This window comes from Neoarius graeffei, chromosome 13 (assembly GCF_027579695.1).
Source record: "Neoarius graeffei isolate fNeoGra1 chromosome 13, fNeoGra1.pri, whole genome shotgun sequence".
Classification (NCBI taxonomy): domain Eukaryota; kingdom Metazoa; phylum Chordata; class Actinopteri; order Siluriformes; family Ariidae; genus Neoarius; species Neoarius graeffei.
In genome coordinates, this window is record NC_083581.1 from 37,994,305 (window position 1) to 38,022,054 (window position 27,750).

A 27,750-nucleotide genomic window follows, 5' to 3' on the forward strand; every position below is an offset into this window, starting at 1 on the left:
AAGCGATACGAACTTCATGATTTATTCAGGAGTTTGAAAACGGGTGAATAAATTAGTAAAGTAAATTAGTAACTTTACAGAAATTTGATCTGTTTTCACAACATGATTACTTTGGTTTGTACAAATCCTGTGCAAATGTGACCTTGTATCATCAGCCGGAGAAAGATCCGTCTCTGCTGTTTCTTGTGATGTGTTTCACGTCTCTGCAGTGACAACTTCATGAGTAATTGAAACACTGGGTGTGGAGATGGACGCAGAGCTGTTCTGTTTGCAGATTGTAACTATGATTAAATTTGATGTGATTTTTCTCACTAACACTTCAGCGCATAGACAAGCAACTAGCATCATTTGAAAGGACAAGTTGTGCCAGTTCATGTTCGATGCGATTCATCTTGCTTCGATGAATAAGCAAATCAACTGAGAATAGAGGATGTGAATTTGGACACAATTTACGTCAGTGATGTTCTAAGGGGGCAGCACGGTGGCGTAGTGGTTAGCACTGTCGCCTCACAGTAAGAAGGTCCTGGGTTCCAGCCCAGCGGCTGGCAAGGGCCTTTCTGTGCGGAGTTTGCATGTTCTCCCCGTGTCCGCGTGGGTTTCCTCCGGGTGCTCCGGTTTCCCCCACAGTCCAAAGACATGCAGGTTAGGTTAACTGGTGACTCTAAATTGACCGTAGGTGTGAATGTGAGTGTGAATGGTTGTCTGTGTCTATGTGTCAGCCCTGTGATGACCTGGCGACTTGTCCAGGGTGTACCCCGCCTTTCGCCCGTAGTCAGCTGGGATAGGCTCCAGCTCGCCTGCGACCCTGTAGAACAGGATAAGCGACTACAGTTAATGGATGGATGGAGGTTCTAAGGGATAAAATGAACTAGATTTTAAAATTATGTTGCCCATTCAAGTTTAGATCATAATAGAGTCAGAGTGAGAGAAAAGTCATTCAATTGATTTGAACTGAGAATACTGATTTCACATAAATGCTTTCAATTTCATAATGCGGTTCAGTATAATCTCCCATTGATGGACCTGCAGCAAAAACAGCATTGACATCTGAGTTCTAATTTTATTATGATCTGCACTTTCATGCATCACGCCTTGCTGTGAAGTACCCCCGCCCTTGTTTGATGGACAGCTGGACAGCTAAGATCATTTTACTGTTCTGAAAGCTCTACGCTTTCCAACTTTTTTTTTTCCCCTAACAGCTCTTGGAGGCATTTCTGAGGAACCACAATACCCTTCAAGTATGTGCAGAATAAAAATTCTCATCCTGGATATGATACAGCTTCATCTTCATGATCCAAGTGCAGCGAGTTTTAGAATTTTTGTCCCCACTATGTCTTTAATCCCCTGTGGTGTCGGAGTCCCCCAGAACCCGGAACTCAGATTTTTCTTCATAGCAGCACTGAGTACTGGCCAGCTAGAGAGTTATGAGCTGATCTCTGAAACATGGCAGACACACAGCACCGAGTGATGATGTCATAACGAGAGCGGCACTGTGATGAAGTCATACAGAAGAGAGAAAAAGAGAACCGAGTAGATCTACAACAACATTGTGTTGTTTATCTAGTTTTGCTTATAATAAAGTCAAGCTCTTGTCATTATTGTGTGTGTGTGTGCGTGTGTGTGTGTGCGTGTGTGTGTGTTAAACATTTCCTGCTCGACTCTGGTTCTAATCTTAACACCAGAAAGATTTTCTCTTTTGGCTGCCTGCTGAAAATCTGAACACACTGCATGTACGTACGTACGTACACACACACACACACACACACACACACACACACACACACACACACACACACACATCTATACACACAGCTTTGCTTCATGATCAAAGGTCAGCAGAAGTAAAGGCGGACAGCTGCTGCAGATGTGATGTGATGGTTCGCCACAACATATTACAGTTCTTCCCTGGTTGCCCACAATCCTGTGTCTGAGTTGTAACCTTTGACTTCTCACATGTTCAAGCCCAGCTGATCTGACACTGATCAATTTGACACATTCAGCAACAGAGCTTTTTTTTTTAATTTGGCATGACATACAATCCATATTTCTTTCTTTCTTTCTTTCTTTCTTTCTTTCTTTCTTTCTTTCTTTCTTTCTTTCTTTCTTTCTTTCATCCCATACACACATGCTGAAACACACACTTGATCTTGCATATCCTTTGTGTATTATGTGTCGCCCCTCCTTGCCCTGCTTATAAGATATCTCCTTTTCCCAAGATTCGCACTTCCTGTGTCCACCCATTCCCGTGACAGTCTGGGTTAGGACTGTGTGTGTGTGTGTGTGTGTGTACACAAAAACACGCGTCATAGCATGCAACATTTAGATAACAGACACCTAAATCATTCCCATACTGATAAGAACATGGCAGACCGGTCCTCTTCAGAAACGGGGTGTGTGTAGATATTCTATGTATTTAAACCACCGTGCTGTTTTTCGAATTCTCAAATTTGCCTTTTTTCTTGTTCTCTCTCTCTCTCTCTCATTTTTTTTTTTTTAGAAACAAAGCTTGCTAGACAACGGACTATTGGCATGATTTACCAGAGCTGAAGCAATGTTTATAACTCTCTCATTGTTTCTGTAATCGGAGCAGAGTTGTGTTTAAAGTCGGGCTGACAGGAGCCAAATACAAGCCGGACTAAACATCAAGAACATTGTACTGTCACCATGCCACTGAGGACTGAAGCTGTTTTATTTATATATATATATATATATATATATATATATATATATATATACACACACACACAAATATATATACATACACAAAAATATATATATATATATATATATATATATATATATATATATATATATACACACACACACTATATACACACACACACATATATATGTGTGTGTGTGATATATACACACACACACACACCCTGCCTTCGACTGCCACCCAATCCACACTGCACCAATCCCCTACTGCTACCTTTGTGGGTGGTGAACCCACAGGAGGTCGGGCCCACGTCACCTCTTCGGGCTGAGCCCGGCCGGGCCCCATGGGCAAAGGCCCGGCCACCAAGCGCTTGCATACAAGCCCCAACCCCGGGCCTGGCTACAGGGTGGGGCCCCGGCTGCGTCATACCGGGCGACGTCACGGTCCTTGATTTTTTCTTCATGGGGTTTTGGTGAACTGCTCTTGGTCTAGCCTGTCACATACAGCGGCTGGCTGTTGGGAGTTGAGCCAAAAGGCGAAGCTCTCAATTTACCGGTCGAGCTACGTTCCGACTCTCACCTATGGTCATGAGCTTTGGGTAATGACCGAAAGAACAAGATCGCGGATACAAGCGGCCGAAATGAGTTTCCTTCGCAGGGTGGCTGGACGCTCCCTTAGAGATAGGGTGAGAAGCACAGTCAGTCGGGAGGAGCTCGGAGTAGAGCCGCTGCTCCTACACATCGAGAGGAATCAGCTGAGGTGGCTCGGGCATCTTTTTCGGATGCCTCCTGGACGCCTCCCTGGGGAGGTGTTCCAGGCATGTCCCCCCGGGAGGAGGCCCCGGGGAAGACCCAGGACACGCTGGAGGGACTATGTCTCTCGGCTGGCCTGGGAACGCCTCGGTGTTATTCCCGAGGAGCTGGCCGAGGTGTCTGGGGAAAGGGAAGTTTGGGCTTCCATGCTTAGACTGCTGCCTCCGCGACCCGGTCCCGGATAAGCGGAAGAAGAAGAGACGATACACACACACACACACACACACACAGGGTTAGTCAAAATTATGTTAACACTTAAATGGTAGAAACCATTTATTCACAAAACATACATCATATGTGCAAGATGATTTACAGTATGGTCTCAACCTGTTCGCCATCGTGTTCAACACACAAAACCAGCGAGCAACAGTACCATTTAAAGCCCGGACACACATTTCGAGGGGAACAGATGATACCACAGTCCTTATTCTGTCCTTGAGGTCATTGATATCACACACTTTCCTGCTATACACGCGCTCCTTCACCCATACCCAGAAATCACAGGGTGTTGAATCAGGGGAGTGTGGAGGCCACGGCAATGGTCCACCACGACCTATCCATCGACCTGGAAATGTGTGGTCGAGATAAGCACGAACAGTACGGCCAAAATGCGGCGGTGCGCCATCCTGTTGGAAATACCCCGCCAATTGGATCTGTAGTGGAAGTTCATCAATGGCGTACTGCCGCACCATCTGTAAGTAGACGTCTGACGTCACTGTTGGGGTGTCAAAAAAGTAGGGCCCAATTACGCCAGCAGCGGTCACAGCGCGCCACACATTCAGGAGAAAAATAATCCATTAGTGTTAACATAATTTTGACTAACCCTGTACACACATACAGTACCAGTCAAAAGTTTGTACACACCTTCTAATTCAGTGTTTTTTCTTTATTTTTATGAATTAAAAGTCACTTCATGTCTTAAAGTAATGATGGATGTCGTTTCTCTTTACTTAGTTGAGCAGTTCTTGACGTAATATGGATTACTACACTTGTGGAATAGGGCTATTTACTGTATTGTTATTATTCACTGTTTACTGTTTGATCTCAAATGCATTAAGAAGGCAAGAAATTGCACTAAGTAACTTTTGACGAGACACCTGTTAATTGAAAAGCATTCCAGGTGACTACCTCATGAAGCTGGTTAAGATAACGCCAATAGTGTGTAAAGTGTCATCAAGGTAAACGCTGGATACTTTGAAGAATCTAAAATATGAAACATTTGTTTTGTTTACTACATAATTCCATACATGCTCCATATGTTATTTTACAGTTTTGATGTCTTCAGTATTGATCTATAACATAGAAAATAGTCAGAATACAGAAAAACCTATGAAGGAGTAGGGGTATACAAACTTTTAACTGGTACTGTATCTCAAACATTTGTCAATCTGATGGTGGACTCATGAACATTAACATTAGCCAATGTGAGAGAGGCCTTCAGTTGCTTAGAAGTTACCCTGGGGTCCTTTTTGACCTTGCCAACTATTACACGCCTTGCTCTTGGAGTGATCTTTGTTGGTCGACCACTCCTGGGGAGGGTAACAATGGGCTTGAATTTCCTCCATTTGTCTGACATTTCTGTCCGTCATTTCTACAGCAGTTAGTTGTAGTCCACTAATTTGATTGGTCAAGCGATTTTCCAAGAATGCATATATTTAGTATAATAGCACTGGGACGTTTCACTGTGTATCACTCCGCTCATCTGTGTCCTGCATGTAAAATTCCACATCCTAATTCAAAATGGTTACTATGGTAGTGTTCGCAACATCATCAGTGGACATGGCAAATGATAGTTTTCATGAATACAACTTTTGACTTAAAATATGAAAATTTGTCAGATGAAAGTGAAAAAGAAGAAGAGATGCCAGTTTTACTGGAAGCACATTTCATGTGAATGTACAAGTCAGTGTGAGCCAGCCGGCAAAGTGTGGCTTCTTCGGGATCTATTTCAGTTCACAGAGTAAAAAATAAACAGAACATATGGCCATATTGTGACCAAAACATCACTTACTGGATATTAATTTCTTGTTTATAGAATTGTTAGGTATATAAAAGCAATATCAAACTCGCGGGAATGCTGTCGTACACTCAGTCAAGTATGATATTGTACACGACAGCACTCAGTCTCATGCAATATTGCTGAAATATACTGTATTCTGAAAACATTTTTGCTTCATATTTATTAATGAAGACGTCTCTCTTTCTTCATCTCTGTCCCTCTCTGTCTGTCTTTTTCTTTGTCTGTTTATATCTGTTCTCTCTCATTCTTTCTCTTCACCTCTCTCTCTCTCTCCCCGACACAGGAGAAGCCGTATAAATGCAGCGAATGCAACAAGGCCTTCAGTCAGAAGCGAGGTCTGGATGAACACATGCGCACACACACCGGAGAGAAGCCCTTCCAATGTGACGTCAGTACCACACCACACTGCATCCTCCACACACACCTCACCTCAGTCCACAGGCTCTTAGAGTAGCACTAGACGTAGCAGTGGGTTGTGGATACAATGTGTGACGCACAGGTTTAGAGAGCAGACCACTGGAGCCAGGACTGACTGATATAGTCTTAAATACACCTCTGTGTGTATGCGCGCGCGTGTGTGTGTGTGAGCATTGATGGAGTGTTACAGTGGCGTCGGAGCCACAGAGGAAGGATGTCCTGCCAAGCGGACACGAGAGTGTAACCACCCTGTGCAAACTGACCCCACTCTGACCTACACACACACACACACACATTCTTTATTACTGTAGCTAAATAATGCTAGGTCTGCACCTACCCTTAACCCTAACCTTAACCTCAATAACCATAATTTTTTTTTTTTTTTTAATAAAGGCAGCAGTTTTTTTTTTTTTAAGAAAAAGAAAAACAATATTTTCTGACCAGCTAAATGTTCCCCATGAGGTCAAAACTATCTCATATTGCTATCATTGTCAGGACATTTGGTCCCTCTGAACAGATAAAAACATGGATTACACACACACACACACACACACACATCAGCACTCTGAGCTGACAGGCAGAGCGGCCCGGCTCCAAACCACACTGTTAGAATAACACAAAGCCTCGTGGTCTCCGCTTTGCGAGCGAGGGGACAGCAGCCCATCTTTTAATCATTTAAAACATGTTTGTGTCATTCTGCCACGAAAGAAATGAGGATATTAAAGGAAAGCTCCACCCTGGATAACGTTTTTCACCAACATGTTCGTCTGTTGTCACTCGCTCATTTGGGTACCTCCTGATAGTATTGCAGTGAGATTGAGCCCACACGTCATGTCTACTTAACAAGAGCGATGCAGCAGCGCTTTAGTACTCTGACTCTATCCAGCTCTCTCACCTTTTTTTCTGTACGCGCTGCTCAAACAGATCCAGCTTCAACTTTCATGCTAATACCATCGTCAATACCATCACGCTCATCATCTCGTAGACTGACTAGCCGAGCCGATTCTCTGCCATACCTCACCTTCATATCGCTGCATTGCATTCTGGGAGTTTGACTTCAACTTTTGAGTACAACATCTCCACTATTTCTCACGAAAAAATGGCACCGACCCAGAAATCATCACCAGAATCGCTAAAAGCTTCATAAAGTCAAAATGTATAGGCATAGCATTATTTGTCTACACGAACACACAACTGAATAGAAATACAAAGATAGAATTACAAACGTGTGTGTGTGTGTGTGTGTGTGTGTGTGTGTGTGTGTGTGTGTGTGCTGACCTGTATGGCTATACTTGGCACGAAGCCAGCGTTGTAGATATTGATCTTTCATAAACACACACACACAGAATTTTGAACACTTCTTAAATAATACCTCCACTCAACAGGAGTTTAAGGAAGACCCCTCTCACCCCACCCCACCCACGCACACAGAGGGAAGGGACACACAGCCATCTCACTGATCGCATCAGACCAAATGAAAAACACTCACACTGCTTTTATTTGATTTCGCTGGCCAGCCACAAGCACGCATTTTTAAGTTTAGCTGTTATTTTTTCTCTTTTCTCCATCCACAAGCGAGTGAAATTGGCTGTTTCCTCCAGACGGCCTCCCTTCTCCCCTCTGATGTGACGGGTCTTTTAAGCCCTAAAGCATTTTCTTTCTTTCTTTTTTTTGTTGCTCTCTCTCTCTCTGAGCACACTAACATGAGCAGCCTCCATCCACAGCAATTTAGTCACATAATTCTTTCATGTGCTCGTGTGAAGCAGAAACCGCCTTTAATCCAGATTCATTTCCATTCTTTTCCTTGCTTATTGGCTCCTTTTAAAATAGTTTCACATCATTTGAAGACATTTATGGTGGTCAGGATGAACTTCATGCCTGCTTTAGGCAAATGCCAATGGCATTAATTATACGTCATTCTTAATATGAACAGGGAGGAAAAGCTGTAGGAGTGACAAGCTTAACTCTGTCCACAACGTCATTTAACAACACTAACCAGAAAGTGTTTGGACGAGTAGCGGTTTTAGCGGAATTAGTGAGAATAATGTTATAATGTGGTTAGCATTTGTCACATTTTTATGAAATCAATTCCATGTGGAACAGCAGCTCTATAATGGTGTGTGTGTGTGTGTGTGTGTGCGCGCGCGCGCGCGTGTGAGAGAGAGAGAGAGAGCTTGAACCTAGACAACGGATTGAGCTTTTGAAAGCAAAGGAGCTTTCACTGTTTTTGAATTACTTTGGGGAAATATTAAGGCTATTCCGATCTTCGTATTCTCTCAAAGCATTCCAGACACACACACACACACACACACACACACACACACACACACACACACACACAGCAAAACATAACCACATCTGTCTAGGATCATTGAAAGAAGAACACACACATGCACGCACACATACACACATGACGCCCTATACCGTCGTTGAAAGAAATTGTGGCAAGGTACTTTGAAAACATAGTTAGCTAAGGTAGAAGTTACTTGTAGCTCAGGTGAATGAAACCTACACTGTCTTGCAAAAATATTCATCCCCCTTGGTGCTGGAATAAAAAGAGATTTTTCGGGGGTTGGCCCCATTTGATTTACAAAACATGCCTACAACTTTAAAGGTACAAATTGTTTCTTTATTGTGACACAAACAACAATTAAGATGAAAACAACAAAAATCTGGAGTGTGCACAGGTATTCACCCCCTCAAAAAAGGCAATACTTTGTAGAGCCACCTTCTGCTGCAATTACAGCTGCAAGTCTCTTGGGGTATGTCTCTATTAGCTTACCACATCTAGCCACTGGGATTTTTGCCCATTCCTCAAGGCAAAACTGCTCCAACTCCTTCAAGTTAGATGGGTTGCGTTGGTGTACAGCAATCTTCAAGTTATGCCACAGATTCTCAATTGGATTGAGGTCTGGGCTTTGACTAGGCCATTCCAAGAAATTTAAATGTTTCCCTTTAAACCACTCCAGTGTAGCTTTAGCAGTATGTTTAGGGTCATTGTCCTGCTGGAACGTGAACCTTCGTCCCAGTTTCAAACCTCTGGCCGACTCAAACAGGTTTTCCTCCAAAATTGCCCTGTATTTAACGCCATCCAGCTTTCCTTCAGTCCTGACCAGCTTTCCTGTCCCTGCAGATGAAAAACATCCCCACAGCATGATGCTGCCACCACTATGCTTCACTGTAGGAAAGGTGTTCTCAGGGTGTTGGGTTTGCGCCACACGTGGCATTTCCTATGATGGCCAAAAAGATCAATTTTAGTCTTATCTAACCAGAGAATCTTCTTCCATGTGTTTAGGGAGTCTGCCACATGCTGTTGGGCAAGCTCCAAATGTGGTTTCATGTTTTTTTCTTTCAGCAATGACTTTTTTTTTCTGGCCACTCTTCCATAAAGCCCCTCTCTGTGGAGTGTATGGCTTAAAGTGGTCCTATGGACAGGTACTCCCATCTCTGCTGTGGATCTCTGCAGCTCCTTCAGTGTTATCTTTGGTGTCTTTGTTGCATCTCTGATTAATGCCCTCCTTGCCCGGTCTGTGAGTTTTGGTGGGTGGCTTTCTCTTGTCAGGTTTGTAGTGGTGCCATATTCTTTCCATGTTACTATAATGGATTTAATGGTGCTCCGTGGGATATTCAAAGTTTGGGATATTTTTTATAACCCAACCCTGATCTATACTTCTCCACAACTTTGTCTCTGACCTGTTTGGAGGCTCCTTGGTTTTCATGTTGCTTGCTTAGTAGTGTTGCAGAGTCAGGGTCCTTCCAGAACAGGCTGATTAATACAGACATCATGTGACAGATCATGTGACACTTTGATTGCACACAGGTGGATCTTAATCAACTAATTATGTGACTTATGAAGTGAATTGGTTGGACCAGCTCTTATTTAGGGGTTTCATACAAAAGGCGGTGAATACCTATGCACACTCCAGATTTCTGTTTTTTCATCTGAATTATTGTTTATGCCACAATAAAACAATGTTCACCTTTAAAGTGGTAGGCATGTTGTGTAAATCAAATGGTGCTAACCCTCCAAAAATCAATTTTAATTCCTGCTTGTAATGCGACAAAACAGGACAAACACCAAGGGGGGTGAATACTTTTGCAAGACACTGTATTCATTAACACCATGTATCTAAGCTACAAACTACATGTAATAATGAAAACAAGAAAATTTCTGTCAGAAATCCCACCATGTTAGCTCGCATTAGCTAGCTGACTATCATTATCAGTAAAACTTTGTAAATATTAACTTAGAAGTTGAGATAAAAGTTCAGAAATTAATTTTGAAAATGTATGAATAGTGACTTAAAAATCTTAAAAACCTGTCAGGTTAGCTTTTTAGCTCGGGTAGACTTAGCAGTAAAATGTAGGAACAGGACGTATACAATCCTCTCAGAAATCCTGCCAGGTTAGCTCTGGTTAGCTAGCTGACTCGGATTAGTAGTTAAAAAAGATGTACAAATGTAGGCAAACACTAAATTAAAGCTCTTTTCAGAAATCCTGTTAGGTTAGCACATTAATGAGCATTATCTCTCAAATCCTCTCAGAAATCCTGTCAGGTTAGCTCAAGTGAGCTAACTGACTAGCCTTGTCAGTATGAAAACTAACTTAAAACTCATTTTAGAAATTCAGAATTAAGTGTATGAAAAGCAACTTAGAATTCTCTCAGAAATCCTGTCAGGTTAGCATATTAATGAGACGGCTAGCATTAGCACTGAAAATGTCAAGTCAGGTCAATTTTATTTGTGTAGTGTTTTTAACAGTCGATATTGTCACAAAGCAGCTTCACAGAAAAATATACAAATTTATCCCTAACGAGCAAACTTAAAGTGCTGATGACACGTTTTTGACATCTTTGGCGATGTTCTATAACATAAAAAGTAATTCCCGATGATCCATATATTAATTCATGAAGGCGCCTATTTTACAAGTTATGATAAAAAACACGGCTATTTGGGCAAATTTGACGGGGCTGCAGCACCCAGGAGACGAAAGAGGAGGAGCTATATGACGTCAGCGAAAGAACCTTCCTTTGTTGTTGATGCGACAGGTGTTCAGTTTGTCATTATTAGTATTATATATATATATATATATATATATATATATATATATATATATATATAGTTATTATGCCTTCGCGTTGTGTTGCCGGCTTTTGCTCCAAAACCCACAAGGATGGGGTAAGTTTATTCAAGTTTCCCAGAGATCCCGAGCTGCATGCGAAGTGGGTGAAGCAAGTCAGGCACACTCGTGATAAGTGGGAGCCCTCACCAACATCCGTCCTGTGCTCTGAACACTTCGATTTGGAATGTTTTGACACCCTTCCCAGCTTAAAATAATCTCTTGGGTGTTCAGTTCAGCACAAACGTGTGTTACTACCATCAGCAGTGCCTACACAGTGTTGCCAGATTGGGAGGTTTCCCGCCCAGTTGGGCGGTTTCAAGTGCATTTTGGTGGGTTTTGAACATATTTTGGGCTGGAAAACGTCAGCAGTATCAGATACTGCTGAAGTTTTCCAGCCCAAAATATGTTCAAAACCCACCAAAATGCACTTGAAACCGCCCAACTGGGCGGGAAACCTCCCAATCTGGCAACACTGCCAGTATTCCGGAGGGGGTCTACTAGTAGCTATGCCGGATCCAAAGACAGTCCTCCTGTCAGAACATGTGTTGTGAAACGACATAAGATAAAGGTACGTAGAGCTATAGATTCTACATGATAATCATAAATGTAATCATAAAGTCAGCGTGATATCAGTCATGTATTTGCTTGTGAAAGCTTGCGGCTTTCATGTAACCGCCGCCTAGCAACGAGAGGCAAAGGGTAAAGAGGGTAGACTATCATAGATTCTATTCGGAAGAGATCAACACAATTCTAGACTCCCAGAAGAGGAAGAGCTAGCACTAGAGAGTTCACCGGCGTTTTCATGCGCCATTTCCATTGAGTAGAACCAGAGTAGAACAGCCAGTGAACCGCAGCGTGTTCTTCCGCTGACGTCACAACATGGCCGCGAGCCAAGGACCCAGTTTTCTTGCGCTGTGCAATTAAAAGTTGGATATTCGCGTAACAACAGCTTCTTTTCACGTAATTATAACATAAATCTAACGTTTGCCATGTTGTATAGTTTATTTAAGAAATTGCATAGAGTCATGTTCGTGTCATCAGCCCTTTAAGGTGATGGTGACAAGAGAGAACTACCTGAGACCTGAAGTCTGTTTTGTTGAAGTTATCAATTGTTCATTGATGGAGACTTGAGTGCAAAACTCTTCATGACAACTGCAGTCCTAAAGTTATCATGGCAATTGTAGTCCGAATCCATCATAGCAAAACTTTTTGTATTCATTGTCCAAAGCCAGCTTCTAAGTGTATCTTTAGGCTGTTCATATGGGGCCATCCTCCACAAGAGCAAAGCAATGAGAACTCCTGCCAGTAGGGTATCAGGAAGGATCTGGCAGGTCGAGAGCAGGAGAGGTCAGCATCACTGGTATCCAGGAGTGGCATTTGTAGTTGGCAGAGCAAGAGAGAGAGAGAAACACAGATTAATACAGATTGTTAGGTATGCCCATTGCCACATAATGGTTAAGAACAGTGTACATTGTGTACTGAGTACAAGCAGGGACTCCAGTAAGACAGCATAACTAAAAGGGGAGAACCAGAAGATAACACAGACATACAGTAAGGGAACCCTGGAACATAAAGCAGCCAGCCACTACACTGTCAACAAACCCGAGTGAACATGTGAGAGTGGAGGGGCAACAGCATCCATACATCCCAGTTTACCAAAACACTCTATGCCCGAGGACCTTCCAGATCTACTCCTTTACCTTATAAAAGCTATAAACAAAAGGCTTGACTAAAAAGATATGTTTCGTCCTCAACTTAAACACTGAGACTGTGTCTGAGTCCCAAACACTACTTGGAAGGCTGTTCCATAACTGTGGAGCTTTGTAAGAAAAGGCTCTGCCCCCTGATGTAGCCTTCACTATTTGAGGTACCAGCAGATAGCCTGCACCTTTTGATCTAAGTCGGCGTGGTGGGTCATAAAGGACCAGAAGTTCAGTCAGGTACTGTGGTGCTAGACCATTCTTTGCTTTATAGGTCAACAGCGGTATTTTATATTCAGTGCAAAATTTAATTGGGAGCCAGTGCAGTGTGGATAAGACAGGGGTGATGTGGTCATATCTTCTAATTCTAGTAAGGACTCTTGCTGCTGCATTCTGGACTAACTGGGGCTTGTTTATGCACTTATTGGAACATCCAGATAGTAAGGCATTATAGTTATCCAACTGAGACGTAACAAAGGCGTGAATTAATTGTTTTTTTCTGCATCCTTTAATGACCTGATATTTCTTATCTTAGCAATATTTCTGAGATGAAAGAAGGCTATACATGAGCTTCAAACGAAAGACTGGAGTCAAAAATCACACCAAGGTCTTTTACTACTGCAAGAGATGAAACCGCCTGTGTGTGTGTGTGTTAGTTAGCTGGACAGATGCAAAGGCTGTTGCTCTGACTGATGGCTCCGTGGACTGCACAACTACAGTTGTGTGTGATTTAGTGTCTGGCTTGGCCGATGCCTCCTAGCCAGTTGCTTTAGACTTTTTGTTGGCAGTATTGTTTTTTAAGTGGTTTTGGGTCAGTGTGTGTGTGAATGCGTGCATGAGGCTCTCTCAATTGCGAGCATGTGCTCGTGAGAGCGCTGCTGCTTCACTGCCTTGTCTCCTGCTGTTTTGTGGTTATGCTCTTGTGTTAATTATCAGGATGAACATTCAGCTGTATCTCTGATTCCAGCCCATGATTACAGTAAAATCGCTCATGCTAATTATGGCATAGCATTAGCAGGATCATTATCTTTAAAAAATAAAAAAATAAATTTTATATACACACACACACACACACACACACACACACACACACACACACACAGTGGTGCTTGAAAGTTTGTGAACCCTTTAGAATTTTGTATATTTCTGCATAAATATGACCTAAAACATCATCAGATTTTCACACAAGTTCTAAAAGTAGATAAAAAGAACCCAGTTAAACAAATGAGACAAAAATATTATACATGGTCATTTATTTATTGAGGAAAATGATCCAATATTACTCATCTGTGAGTGGCAAAAGTATGTGAACCTCTAGGATTAGCAGTTAATTTGAAGGTGAAATTTGAGTCAGGTGTTTTCAATCAATGGGATGACAATCAGGTGTGAGTGAGCACCCTGCTTTATTTAAAGAACAGGGATCTATCAAAGTCTGATCTTCACAACACATGTTTGTGGAAGTGTATCATGGCACAAACAAAGTGGATTTCTGAGGACCTCAGAAAAAGCGTTGTTGATGCTCATCAGGCTGGAAAAGGTTACAAAACCATCGCTAAAGAGTTTGGACTCCACCAATCCACAGTCAGACAGATTGTGTACAAATGGAGGAAATTCAAGACCATTGTTACCCTCCCCAGGAGTGGTTGACCAACAAAGATCACGCCAAGAGCAAGGCGTGTAATTGTCGGCGAGGTCACAAGGGACCCCAGGGTAACTTCTAAGCAACTGAAGGCCTCTCTCACATTGGCTAATGTTAATGTTCATGAGTCCACCATCAGGAGAACACTGAACAACAGTGGTGTGCATGGCAGGGTTGCAAGGAGAAAGCCACTGCTCTCCAAAAAGAACATTGCTGCTTGTCTGCAGTTTGCTAAAGATCACGTGGACAAGCCAGAAGGCTATTGGAAAAATGTTTTGTGGACAGATGAGACCAAAATAGAACTTTTTGGTTGAAATGAGAAGCGTTATGTTTGGCGAAAGGAAAACACTGCATTCCAGCATAAGAACCTTATCCCATCTGTGAAACATGGTGGTGGTAGTATCATGGTTTGGGCCTGTTTTGCCGCATCTGGGCCAGGACGGCTTGCCATCATTAATGGAACAATGAATTCTGAATTATACCAGCGAATTCTAAAGGAAAATGTCAGGACATCTGTCCATGAACTGAATCTCAAGAGAGGGTGGGTCATGCAGCAAGACAACAACCCTAAGCACACAAATCTTTCTACCAAAGAATGGTTAAAGAAGAATAAAGTTAATGTTTTAGAATGGCCAAGTCAAAGTCCTGACCTTAAAGTGCATATCCTGGACCAATTTCATGTTTTTTTAATATGAAAGTATGTCCCTTTACACACTCATCCAGAAGGGTAATTTTGCACAAGGCCATCTGTCTACAACAGAAAAAAAATAAAATAACAAAACGCGTCTGGAAAAATCCCAAGGGAGTCTGGAGCCAGATTTGTGACGTCACGTGCGGATCTGCCAGCAGGCTGAGAGAGCTTGCATGGATTCAGTGCACAGCCTGTGTAGACCAAGTTTAGCAGCTAGCGATTTTGCATTGAAATATGGAATTGTCGCCTGAGCTTCTAAACCTATGGATTCATGTATCAATGCTCATCTATCTATTCTTACATAAATCATATTTTTTCTAATTACTATTATGTATTTATATATTTCTTCATTTAGAAGAGTACTGGCTACTGTAGGAGAAAGATTTCATAAGCTACACACATGGAATCGGCTAAGCAGGGTTGTATATACATTTAATGTGTTTGACAGGTCCTAAGATCTCAAGCCCTGACCCGCATATCCCTTGATACATGTGAAGTAAGTGTATTATCGCCCAGCGCGTTCATATTGTTTACTTTTGTGTGTGTCAATAAATAACATTATCCGTGTACCACACAAACACAGGAACACCTAATTTAGAGTATAGTCTCTTATTTCTTACCCTGGCAACAGTCAACTTGTGAATCGCCGATTTTCTTGGTCTTTTTCTCGGCTCTGCTTTGGTCCTTGGCTTCCGGGTGCCTCAAACGAAGCGCTCCCATTTCTCTCTCATTGTCCGGTCTTTTGGGAAATGATGAGTACTAATCCCATCATGACTGGTGTTGCTACACCCTCCTACGATACATCTGTTAACCATTTTAATAATTACGTGATAACGTTGAAGAAATTTGCAGAAAACCACCAGGTCGTTTTCTTATAAACAAACCAGCGCTGACATAGGATTCAGAGGGAGGCATCCCGCACGCGACGTCATGAAAATCAATGTTTGCCGGGAAATCCAAACGCCAAGTTTTTTCAGAGGCGGACCAATTCACCTCAAATGCTTGATTTCAACTGAATTTTTCTGGTATTGTGCAAGGTAAAAAAAATTGCACAAAATGTGACAGATATTTGACCAAATTTTAATATAAAATAGAAGAATTACATTGATCCTGAATTTACCCGTGATATGCACTTTCATCCAATGGAAATGTTGTGAAAGGACCTGAAGCGAGCAGTTCATGTGAGGAAACCCACCAACATCCCAGAGTTGAAGCTGTTCTGTACAGAGGAACGGGCTAAAATTCCTCCAAGCCGGTGTGCAGGACTGATCAACAGTTACCAGAAACGTTTAGTTGCAGTTATTGCTGCACAAGGGGGTCACACCAGATACTGAAAGCAAAGGTTCACATACTTTTGCCACTCACAGATATGTAATATTGGATCATTTTCCTCAATAAATAAATGACTAAGTATAATATTGTTGTCTCATTTGTTTAACTGGGTTCTCTTTATCTACTTTTAGGACTTGTGTGAAAATCTGATGATGTTTAAGGTCATATTTATGCAGAAATATAGAAAAATCTAAAGGGTTCATAAACTTTTAAGCACCACTGTGTGTGTGTATATCATAACAGAGGATATTACACGGTGGCACAAAGATATGAAGATATCTTCAAGTGGTATTCATGAGTGAGCGAAGAGAACGAGTGAAATGTTTTTCAACATGAGAAGATAAACTTCATATCTTTGCGCCATAGTGTAATGTTCTTTACGTTATATGGACACATCTGGCAAAAAATGCGCAAGTTAATCAAAATAATTTTAATTTTGAACTAGTTCGCCATTTTGACAGTGCATGTCACGTCAGCAGGAAAACACTGGGAGTGATGTCATCAGTATCCTCACGAGTGAAGATATTGAAAAAAAAAAAGTGACTCGCTTCCATGATGTATTTCGTTTGAAAACTATGAGTTTTTCCAACACCAGAAGACAAACTTCATATCTTCAAGCCAACGTGTATTTTCTTTTCATTATATGGACACATTCACAAACAAAAACTATGCGAATTAATCAAAACAATCCATTGATTTCCTCATGAGTGAAGATAATGGAAAATATGTGACTCAGTGTCCCAGATATAATTCATATGAAAAATACGAGTGGTGTATTTCCTCATAAAACACTCCTGAGTAATAAACAAACAAGCAAACAAATAAATAAGTGTTGTAGTCGAGTCACTAAACCTCGAGTCTGAGTCAAGTCCAAGTTATTAAAAAAAATTTCGAGTCAAGTCCACTGTTGAGTCCGAGAACAAGACTCCACCCGCACCATGTGACGGTGGCTGTTTTAGCCCCATTAACATTAGTTTGTTCCTGAACGTGACGTATGAACAGGTGAATGTGCTTCTCTTTGTCAGGGAGTGTGAAGTATTCTGTCAGAGATGGTTGGGAGACGGATGTAAGTGCAGAAGGTGCGTTTATTAATACAGGTGAAGAGGGTAAACAATCCAGAACGGCAGGCAAAATCGTAAAACAGTGAAACAGGCAATAGGTCAAGCGAGGCACAAACAGGCTATCGTAGAGTCGGCAGAATCAAAGACGAGAAACAGGAAATCAAGGATCAGGAAACCAAACAAGGAAATAAGGCTCAGTAACGTGTCAGCAACACAACTCAATACTTCGCAAAGTAAGTGCGTTTTCACAGTTTTTATATAGGCATGCTGATTACGCCTTAATCCTGTGTAGGTGCGAGTCGTTTACAGCGTGCATGAGAGTCTGCTTGGCACGCTGTCCAGAGTGCAACCGAGAGTCTATCTGATGCACGCGCCAAGGTGCGCAGGTGTGAAACTCTTGCACAAAATGAGTACAAAAATTAATGTAGATATAAATATGTTATGCCAAATTATTATGGCATGTTACAAAAAATAAAGAAAAAATCCGAGTCCCCGTCTCCAATTTACGAGTCCGAATGCAGTTGATGCACAAGTCCAAGTCACCAGTGCTCAAGTCCAAGTCAAGTCACGAGTCCTTAAAATTAGGGCACGAATCAGACTCAAGTACTACAAGCCTTGTGTGTGTGTATATATATATATATATATATATATATATATATATATATATATATATATATATATATAAAATATTGTGTGTGTAATTTTATCTCATCTCATTATCTCTAGCCGCTTTATCCTGTTCTACAGGGTCGCAGGTGAGCTGGAGCCTATCCCAGCTGACTACGGGCGAGAGGCGGGGTACACCCTGGACTAGAGGTCTGCACGGGTCGGATTTTTCAGTCACGCTCCCACCCGCGCCCGCATTGTGCAGTCACGCTCCCGCCCACGCCCGCAAAGAATTATGATTTTCAGTCCCGCCCGCGCCCGCAAAGAATTATGATTTTCAGTCCCGCTCCCGCCCGCGCCTGCCATATTTTGTCCCGCTCCCGCCCGCAAATCCCGCATGATGCAGACGTTCGCGTTATTTCTCACGAAAGTTCTTGTCTTGACACAGCGTGATGGTGCCCTGCCCCCTACTTCGAGTGGATTTGAGCATAAATATCTACAGCTCACGTTCACGTTTGTTATTATTTACCTTGTTTCTGAATACAGCATGTAGTGTCTCTAATAATAATAATAATTAGTGCTGTCAAGCGATTAAAATATTTAATCGCGATTCGCACATTTTTATCACATGAGAAACCATTGTAATTCTCTGATCAGCATAAAAAAGTGAATGGGCTTGCTTTGTACCAAGGGTGTTGTTTGTTTGTTTTTTATTATTGCAAAGCAGAGCTAACAAGAGGAGTGAACTTCACTCTTCTTCCACTTCACTCAGTGAAGTGATTTACTGCTTGAGTTAGTCTACAGCTCTATCAGAGAGACAGGTTACACAGTGACAGCAGGCTTGACATGCTTGATTATAATATAAAGTACACTATTATATTAACTTTAAGTTGTTCGTTGATAAATATTGCATTGAATCTGATCTTTACTGTTTCATCTCACTTAACACATTTCGTACTTTTACACTTTTTCTGCCTGTTGATGCGTCGCGCTGTCCAATCAGAGGCGGCCAAATTTGCATATTACAGGAAGGATTTCTGGGATAGCATTGAGTTTACAGACGCTGTCTTCTTAAAGACAAAGAACGGATCACAAAGATGCGGATCCCATCAAAGAGCCATAAATCCTATCTCTACTAGTTTCAAAAGCTTATGAAAAACCTACATCATGTCACAGAGCCTTAATCTCGCGATAAAAAAAATTATCGCCGTTAAAATTGAGTCAAGTTAACGCGATAATAACGCGACATTTTTTACAGCACTAATAATAATAATAATAATAATAATAATAAAAGACAGGCGAGCACGTAATTCCAAGTGGAAATTTGGTATATTTATTGTTCAGCCATACAAAACATTAGGCTAACCCAGTTTACATTTGTTAAGCATTTCTAACTAGAATATCCTATAGAATACCCTATAAGCATAGCATATATAAATGTTATAACAAAACACAGTCCTAGCCTACAACAACAAAAAATTGACAGTATGGGCTACTGTAGACATTATAGGGCTATGGTTGCACATTTCTAAAACTATTTGGGCTTGAGCCTCTGTGCAAGTGTTAAACTCAATATAACATAGCTGACCTTGTTTGAATATGAATAAGAAAAACGAGAAAATCAAACGCAGGTAAACGAAACAACTAAGCCTATTGCTTAGGATATCGGGTTCTTTGAACAGCTATGGAGAAACAGCAAATTGTTCACTGTTGAGGGCTTCAACATACTGCGCCTTTCCTCCAGTATGCGACCACATATGCTGAACGCGCGCTCGGATGGTGCGCTGGAACCTGGAATGGCCAGTACATGCCGTGCCAGTTTGGCAAGTGTGGGAAAGTCATAGCAGTGATTTTTCCACCACAGCAGGATATCTTTAGATTGGTGTGATTCGGATCCAATGAGTTTCACTTTCAGATAATCATCAATCTCGGAGTTTACAGACTTCGATTCAGCACCCGTAGCACTGACATCCTCCCATTCCTCAAACTCACGAAAAGTGACCTTTTTAGGTGGAGGTGGCTCCACGCTTTCATCAGTTTGGACATCAAGCTCTGCTCTTCTGCCATGATCGGAGATCTCAAACACGGAAGAGGAAAAGAATCGAGAAACGAACGAGAGATATTTATCCTCTCCTGAATCAGAATCAGAATCATAATTCTGATGACCAGCTCATCTAAGGTGTCATTGAGGCATCATGTTAGTGTGGGTCATTGGAGGCTGGGTGTGAACTGCGAGTCATTAGAGTGATCAAAGGATTTCCTGTTAGGGTGGTCAATGGCAAATTTAAGATGCCATTCCTCACTCAATCTGGCAATCTGACTCTCTCTGCAAATTTAGGCATCTTAAAATGATTTTATTAATGCCAAATAAAATATCCAGCACAAATTATATATGATAGACATAAATTAATAATTTATAAATTTTATTTCAAACACGTTTTTAGTTAGCGGGACTGCAGCTTATCACGGCTCCCGCCCGCGCTGCATATGTGCACTCCCGCTCCCGCCCGCGCGCGCATATGTGCACTTCCGGTCCCGCCCGCGCCTGCAATGAGCTTTCAAAATTTGTCCCGCGCTGCACTGCTTTGTGGCGGGTCCCGCGAGTCCCGCAGGACTCCCGCGGGAGTGCATTGCTCTACCCTGGACAAGTCACCAGGTCATCACAGGCCTGACACATAGACACAGACAACCATTCACATTCACACCTACGGTCAATTTAGGCTACATCCACACGACAACGGCAACGAGATGTTATTTAAAAATATATCGCGTCCAAATGGGCAACAATCAGTAAAATATCAGGTCCATATGGCAACGCAACGCTTGCTGAAAACGATGCAATACACATGCCACACCTCTAGGGGCGCTGTAAGACAGTCCCTTCGGAGACACCAGAACAATAGAAGAAGTAACGACGCATGCGCAAAAACTATTATGCGCGAGACTTCATATTAGCCACAAAGTCAGGAAAATCTGTTTGTAAAATTACATTATAATGACCAAATACAATGAAAAGTATTTTTCCAGTCTCACCTGTGAAAGGTAATCCCATGTGATCTCGTTTGGACGGCAAACCTGTTGGTACAGTTAAACGCAGCTAATCTTTATTCTCCGCTTTGACCTATCCAAAATGGCGGCGAGGATGACGTATGATTCTACACGGAAGGCGGCGTCTTCAATGGTCCGGAATAAATTGAATGCTACACGTTGATGGATTAATTTGTTGTTTCTCACCTGTGAAAGGTAATCCCATATGATCTCGTTTGGACAGTAAACCTGTTGGTACAGTTAAACGCAGCTAATCTTTATTCTCCGCTTTGACCTCTCCAATATGGTGGCGAGGATGACGTATGATTCTACGCGGAAGGCGGCGTCTTTAATGGTCCGGAATAAATTGGATTAATTTGCTCCTCTACGCCCTTTTTGAGGAATGTATTGTCGGACTTAAATCAACATCTGAAGAGGTGAGATCGCTCCTTTTTTCCCCTATTTTTGCTGGCGGGATTGCACCATTACACAATAAATATTCACAGTGAAAATATTTTGTAAGCGCGTTTCATGAACCAAGTTATAGGATTTGTTGACAACTCGCATCGCAATGAGAAGATCATTGGCACTACTGGTGTTAAGAATCAGATCATTTCATAAATGAATATTTTGCTGTAGAGCTGCAGTGTTTGTACAATTGCATGTTTTTGCTTCACTATTACTGTCACTATTCTGCTTCTTGCATTACTACTGTGAACTAACACTGAACATAATAATAATAATAATAATATCCAAGCTCGTGTTTCACTCTCACTAGTGCTCTGTAAGGCTTTTTCGTGGTGATATTCGTTACACTTCTACCCGGCGTGAAGCACTTACAGTCATGTGGTTGTGACGTCATCGTAAACAAATCCGTTCTACTCATCCAGACGACTTCACAACGGCAACGTTGCCAGATCTTTCCACTCTGGAATCCATTCTCAAAAAGATTGCGTTTTGGGCACCCAAAACGCCGGTGCCGTGTGGACGCCAGGCCTAAACGATAAGCAATTGTATCGGAGTCACCTGAATCCATTGCCGTGTGGACAGGGCCGGGCCTTAGAGTCACCAGTTAACCTAACCTGCATGTCTTTGGACTGTGGGGGAAACCGGAGCACCCGGAGGAAACCCACGCGGACACGGGGAGAACATGCAAACTCCACACAGAAAGGCCCTCGTCAGCCACGAGGCTCGAACCCGGACCTTCTTGCTGTGAGGCGACAGCGCTAACCACTGTGCCGCCTGTATAATTTTATTTATATATATATATATATATATATATATATATATATATATATAAAAGCATCAAATCTGGTTCATCAGAATGCTGATTTCAGATTGGTGGTGGTGTATTACTTTAAGCATGAGAAGAATCATGAAATGATGCTCACAAGTTAACACAGTGTGTATGTTATTGTGAAAGAGAGTGATCATATCCATCTTTGTGCTTTTTGCTTTCTTTATGAAAATGTTACACCCGTTGACCTCTTTGGTTCTCATTATAAAAAAGTCATGTTCTTTTTAAAATGTTCCCATAAATTTCTGACTAAAAGTGGAACAACATTGTTACATGCTTGGCTTAATTTTTTTAAATCATATTTTTTGTTGCAGGGATGATGTTCCAGTCATTATTACACACGCGCACACACACACAGTTATTTTCTTCAAAGTTTTATTTTTGTTCGTAATGTCTCTATACACATTTAACGAGAAGTTGTATATCAGACAGTATAAAATAAAAAACAGCTTTTATTCCGGGGCGGCACGGTGGTGTAGTGGTTAGCGCTGTCGCCTCACAGCAAGAAGGTTCTGGGTTCGAGCCCCGTGGCCGGCGAGGGCCTTTCTGTGTGGAGTTTGCATGTTCTCCCCGTGTCCGCGTGGGTTTCCTCCGGGTGCTCCGGTTTCCCCCACAGTCCAAAGACATGCAGGTTAGGTTAACTGGTGACTCTAAATTGAGCGTAGGTGTGAATGTGAGTGTGAATGGTTGTCTGTGTCTATGTGTCAGCCCTGTGATGACCTGGCGACTTGTCCAGGGTGTACCCCGCCTTTCGCCCGTAGTCAGCTGGGATAGGCTCCAGCTTGCCTGCGACCCTGTAGAACAGGATAAAGCGGCTAGAGATAATGAGATGAGATGAGCTTTTATTCCTTCTTCTCCCCCCCACAAGTCAAGCAGTCCATGGGAACTAATTACACGTAGGAACTAAAAATGTTGTACCACGTGCGCTCTAGGCTTGGTCTGAAAACTCATTCTAGCCAATCATTTGCATTTGTCACTTTACTGCATCATACCTAATTTGCAAATCGTTGAGAAGATCTCAACTCGCTGTTGACTCTGTTGTTTGCTGCTGTCACTGAAAACGTTGCTCTGTATCTATCAGAGAATGATTGGCTACCTGTCACTTTGTCGCTCGCAAGTGTGAATGCACCTTCAAGGAGATACGCAGAACCTTTATTTTTAAATACATTTCTAAGTGGATAGTATCTCCATCCTTGACTCTTGTATGTTGCATAATTGGGAGTAAAAAAATATATTTTTGAGAGTTAAAATCGACCACAAAGTTGGTATTCGAGCTGCCCCGCTGAGCCAGCCAGCCCTGGGTGAGTGACGTCACAGCGGGAACTGGTGCTATAGACCAAAGCCAGACTCGGCAGGCGAGAGTGGTTGCAATGGCCTCTTCGTTCGGATTTATTGGAGATTCTTCGGATTTTTCAGATAGTAATAACATGCTACTGCTATACACGTAGAACCGCATCAGTTCGAACCATCAGAAAGTGAATCTGATCGTAACACATCGGCCACAGAGGCCCCACCTTACGAAATAAAGTCAGAGAACAAAGCCGTCGAGAGAATTGGATGGAATTGAACTGACAGTCTGATGTGACTCTCATTAAAACAGGATAGGTGTTATAACTTATGCAACATACATGTCCATGCATGCATTTTCACTGATAAAACCTAAAAGGCGAATTAAATAATCAGATGAACTGAGACAATCACATTCTGAAGCAAATTAAATAATCTTATACCAGTAACTTAAACACACAATACAAGTAAATGCAGGTAAACAACGAGTTGTTTTTGTTGTTGTTTTTACCCAAATGAGAGTCGCATCTTACCCTTCTGTGTTCTCACTTCTTGAAGGCTGAGCTTGTGGTCGATTGTTTTGAAACAATCTGACTTTCAGTTCTTCGTTCATTCGCTTCTTCCACATCAGGGCGAGATATTGCTGCTGAGCCAAGCATATCCAGCGGGGGGGGAGCATATCCAGTGGAGAAATCTGATGACTGGTCCACTCATTCTCCATTTTCTCCATATTGAGTACACCGCCATTACTGCTCAGCTTACACTCCGGGAGAACTGGTGCAACTGAACTTACTTTCCTTTTCTTGTTTGCTTTTCCTTTAATTGTTGGTACTGCACCCTCTTTCAATACGGACTTATAGCCAACACTCCTCAACAGATCAGAGGTTTCGTATGAGTCTTCAGTAAAACGTGCAGAGCAGAGGAGAGACCACTTCGTAGGCACCCAATCCGTGAATTTCTCGCCAAACGCATCCAAGTCTTCGCAGTTTGAACATTCTTGGGCCATGAATGCAACATAAATCCACCTTCTGTCGTGTTGCTGCGCCGGCCAAAAACACATCTACGTGGCATGGCGATAAATTAGCTCAGAATGGAGGATCAGAGTTGCAGTCAGCTCTGTGTTTTAGTATAGCGGAAATGGCGATGAGACCGATAGACTTCCTGCTGTGGCGTCACAGATGTCAAGGTCATTCACTCAGACCGCTTCCTGTATGAATCATTTTAATTGTAAAAATTACTATATTAGATTTATTGTTAATGCTCAAAACCATTCCTGTGCCATTCTTGAGGTCTCAAGGCATTTATAAATGAAAAGTGAGGCCATGGTTCTGTGTATCTCCTTTAAGGGTGGAAGCCATGTTGCTAAATTAAACTGAATTTGCAGCAATTCATCCACAGTGTAATCCCCATGATTTTCCTCCACATGCTCATACATGTGCAGTAAAGGTGCAGCAGCTGTGGTTCTGAGCTTACCTGTGCCAGCTAATAAATATTTAGGAACACTAGGGGTCTGCTTATAAATACTAAAGATGACTTTATGGAAAAAGAGACTGTGAAACTGAGTCAGAAATACACGTTGTAATAAATATCCATATTAAATTTCCCCATCTAATGTGGCTTGTTTGTTTGTTTTTTCCCATGCTGTGATTGATTCCAGGTTTGCGATCTGTCGTTCAGTCTGAAGAAGATGCTGATCCGCCACAAGCTCACCCACAACCCCAACCGGCCCATGGCTGAGTGCTCGCTCTGCCACAAGAAGTTCACCCGCAATGACTACCTCAAAGTGCACATGGAGAACGTCCACGGAGAGACGGAGGGTTAGATACAGGTCACACACACCTGGATACGGACCATCTCTCTCTCTCTCTCTCTCTCTCTCTCACACACACGTACGTTTGTCTTACTGTCCTCAGAAGGACATCATAAGTTTGAATAATGCAGCCAGTTAACACTATGCTACACCTACACAAACATACGCACTGTTTCTCTCGCATGCACATGTTCACATACAGGAAATGTTTCAGAAATTACACACACACAGTATATATATATATATATATATATATATATATATATATATATATATATATATATATACACACTGCAGAAATTGACAGCAAGTGAAAACTTCTGGACCATCTGTTATTTCCTATTGTAAGATTACAGTAAGCCAAATACATAATTATTAAACTTTTTTCTCTACATTTTTTGTCATTTCAAGCTTAAAATTATCTTCTTCAGTTGACACAGTTTTATATATGAGTGATTCCACGCTTATGGGTACTGAAATGGGGACATGAACTTATTCACCTAAAGCCATTTCTTTTTTTACCATCAGGTCACAAAACATGTAATCTTTAATGAATGATATGTTAAAAGATAACTTTAATTTTCTGAGATGTAATAAAAACATATTTATATGCCAAAGTCAAGCCTATGAGTTCCAAAATGATGTCTGTTACATTACTTCTGTTACGATTGTCCATCTCGCGTCTGTTACAAATTAATTACAATCTAGCTATATACATGTTAATCTTATTGAAAGAATGTGTATGTTTATTCTACCACACGTTTATTAATTATATTTGCTAAAACGGGGCGGCACGGTGGTGTAGTGGTTAGCGCTGTCGCCTCGCAGCAAGAAGGTCCGGGTTCGAGCCCCGGGGCCGGCGAGGGCCTTTCTGTGTGGAGTTTGCATGTTCTCCCCGTGTCCGCGTGGGTTTCCTCCGGGTGCTCCGGTTTCCCCCACAGTCCAAAGACATGCAGGTTAGGTTAAGTGGTGACTCTAAATTGACCGTAGGTGTGAATGTGAGTGTGAATGGTTGTCTGTGTCTATGTGTCAGCCCTGTGATGACCTGGCGACTTGTCCAGGGTGTACCCCGCCTTTCACCCGTAGTCAGCTGGGATAGGCTCCAGCTTGCCTGCGACCCTGTAGAACAGGATAAAGCGGCTAAAGATAATGAGATGAGATGAGATTTGCTAAAACATCACCTTCCTATGTTTCAAAAAGTAATTCTACATTGTTAAAATTGAGAATATATATGTCCACAACACTTCTGTTACGTTCTGACTTTGGCATATAAATATGTTTTTATTACATCTCAGAAAGTTAAAGTTATCTTTTAACATATCATTCATTAAAGATTACATGTTTTGTGACCTGATGGTAAAAAAAAGAAATGGCTTTAGGTGAATTTTTAAAAATAAGTTCATGTCCCCATTTCAGTACCCATAAGCGTGGAATCACTCATATTTCAAACATTTATTTATATGAAGAAGCAAAATTATCTGCCCCCCCACCCAAAAACAAGAAAATTTAAAGCTTGATAATAAATAATCATTTTTTTTATACTTACGATAATCTCATAAGAAGAAATATTATCTCAAAGTTCCTATGTTCAAATATTTTCACTTGCTGGTGTCGTTTTTTTGCCGTGAATTCTATAGTATTGAATCGACAGTATTAAAATGTTGTTGTTTTTTTAAATGCAGCCTGAATCTTCATTGTTTATGCACAATGAGTAGCATTTATAGAGTGCGAACGGTGTTACAGCAATCAGACGGATTTTTCAACCCGAGAGCCTCTCTTTGTATCAGCTGAAAGGATCGTCCAGCTAGAAATTAATATATACACAGTTTTCCACCCAAATGTATTTACTCAGTCCAAGACGTTCCAGTGTGCTGCCCAGTCCCAGGTTTTAGTCGACCGGAATCCTAAATGATTAGGCTGAAAAGTAACGTAACATAAGAACAGATAGCAAGATAATTGTTATCTAGGCCATGGGGAAGCCATGGCCTCATGGTTAGAGAAGCAGCTTTGGGACCAAAAGGTTGCTGGTTTGATTCTCTAGACCAGCAGGAATGACTGAAGTGCCCTTGAGCAAGACTGCTAAATGTCTGTAATGTAACGTAATTAGCTAACTACCGAAGTATGTTATACCTCAACGCTTTGCCTTGTTTTACATTTATGAACAAATGACACATTTTAACTGTTTGTAGTTGCATACAATGTTGTGAAACATCCACGAGACAAGTTTGAACTCAGCTTCTGACCAATCAAATTCAAAAATTCAGCCAC

General features: G+C 41.8%; 1 protein-coding gene across 1 annotated transcript in view; it reads left to right on the top strand.

The window, feature by feature from the left end:
* The window catches only part of prdm5 (PR domain containing 5), a 151,932-nt gene extending 126,274 nt beyond the window's left edge, over positions 1–25,658 (top strand). Inside the window, exons 15-16 of the mRNA XM_060936812.1 lie at positions 5,778–5,882; positions 25,330–25,658. Coding sequence (XP_060792795.1) covers positions 5,778–5,882; positions 25,330–25,494 — 270 coding nt within the window. The 3' untranslated portion in view covers positions 25,495–25,658. The remainder of the gene's footprint in view (positions 1–5,777; positions 5,883–25,329) is intronic.
* Positions 25,659–27,750: the final 2,092 nt, after the last annotated feature.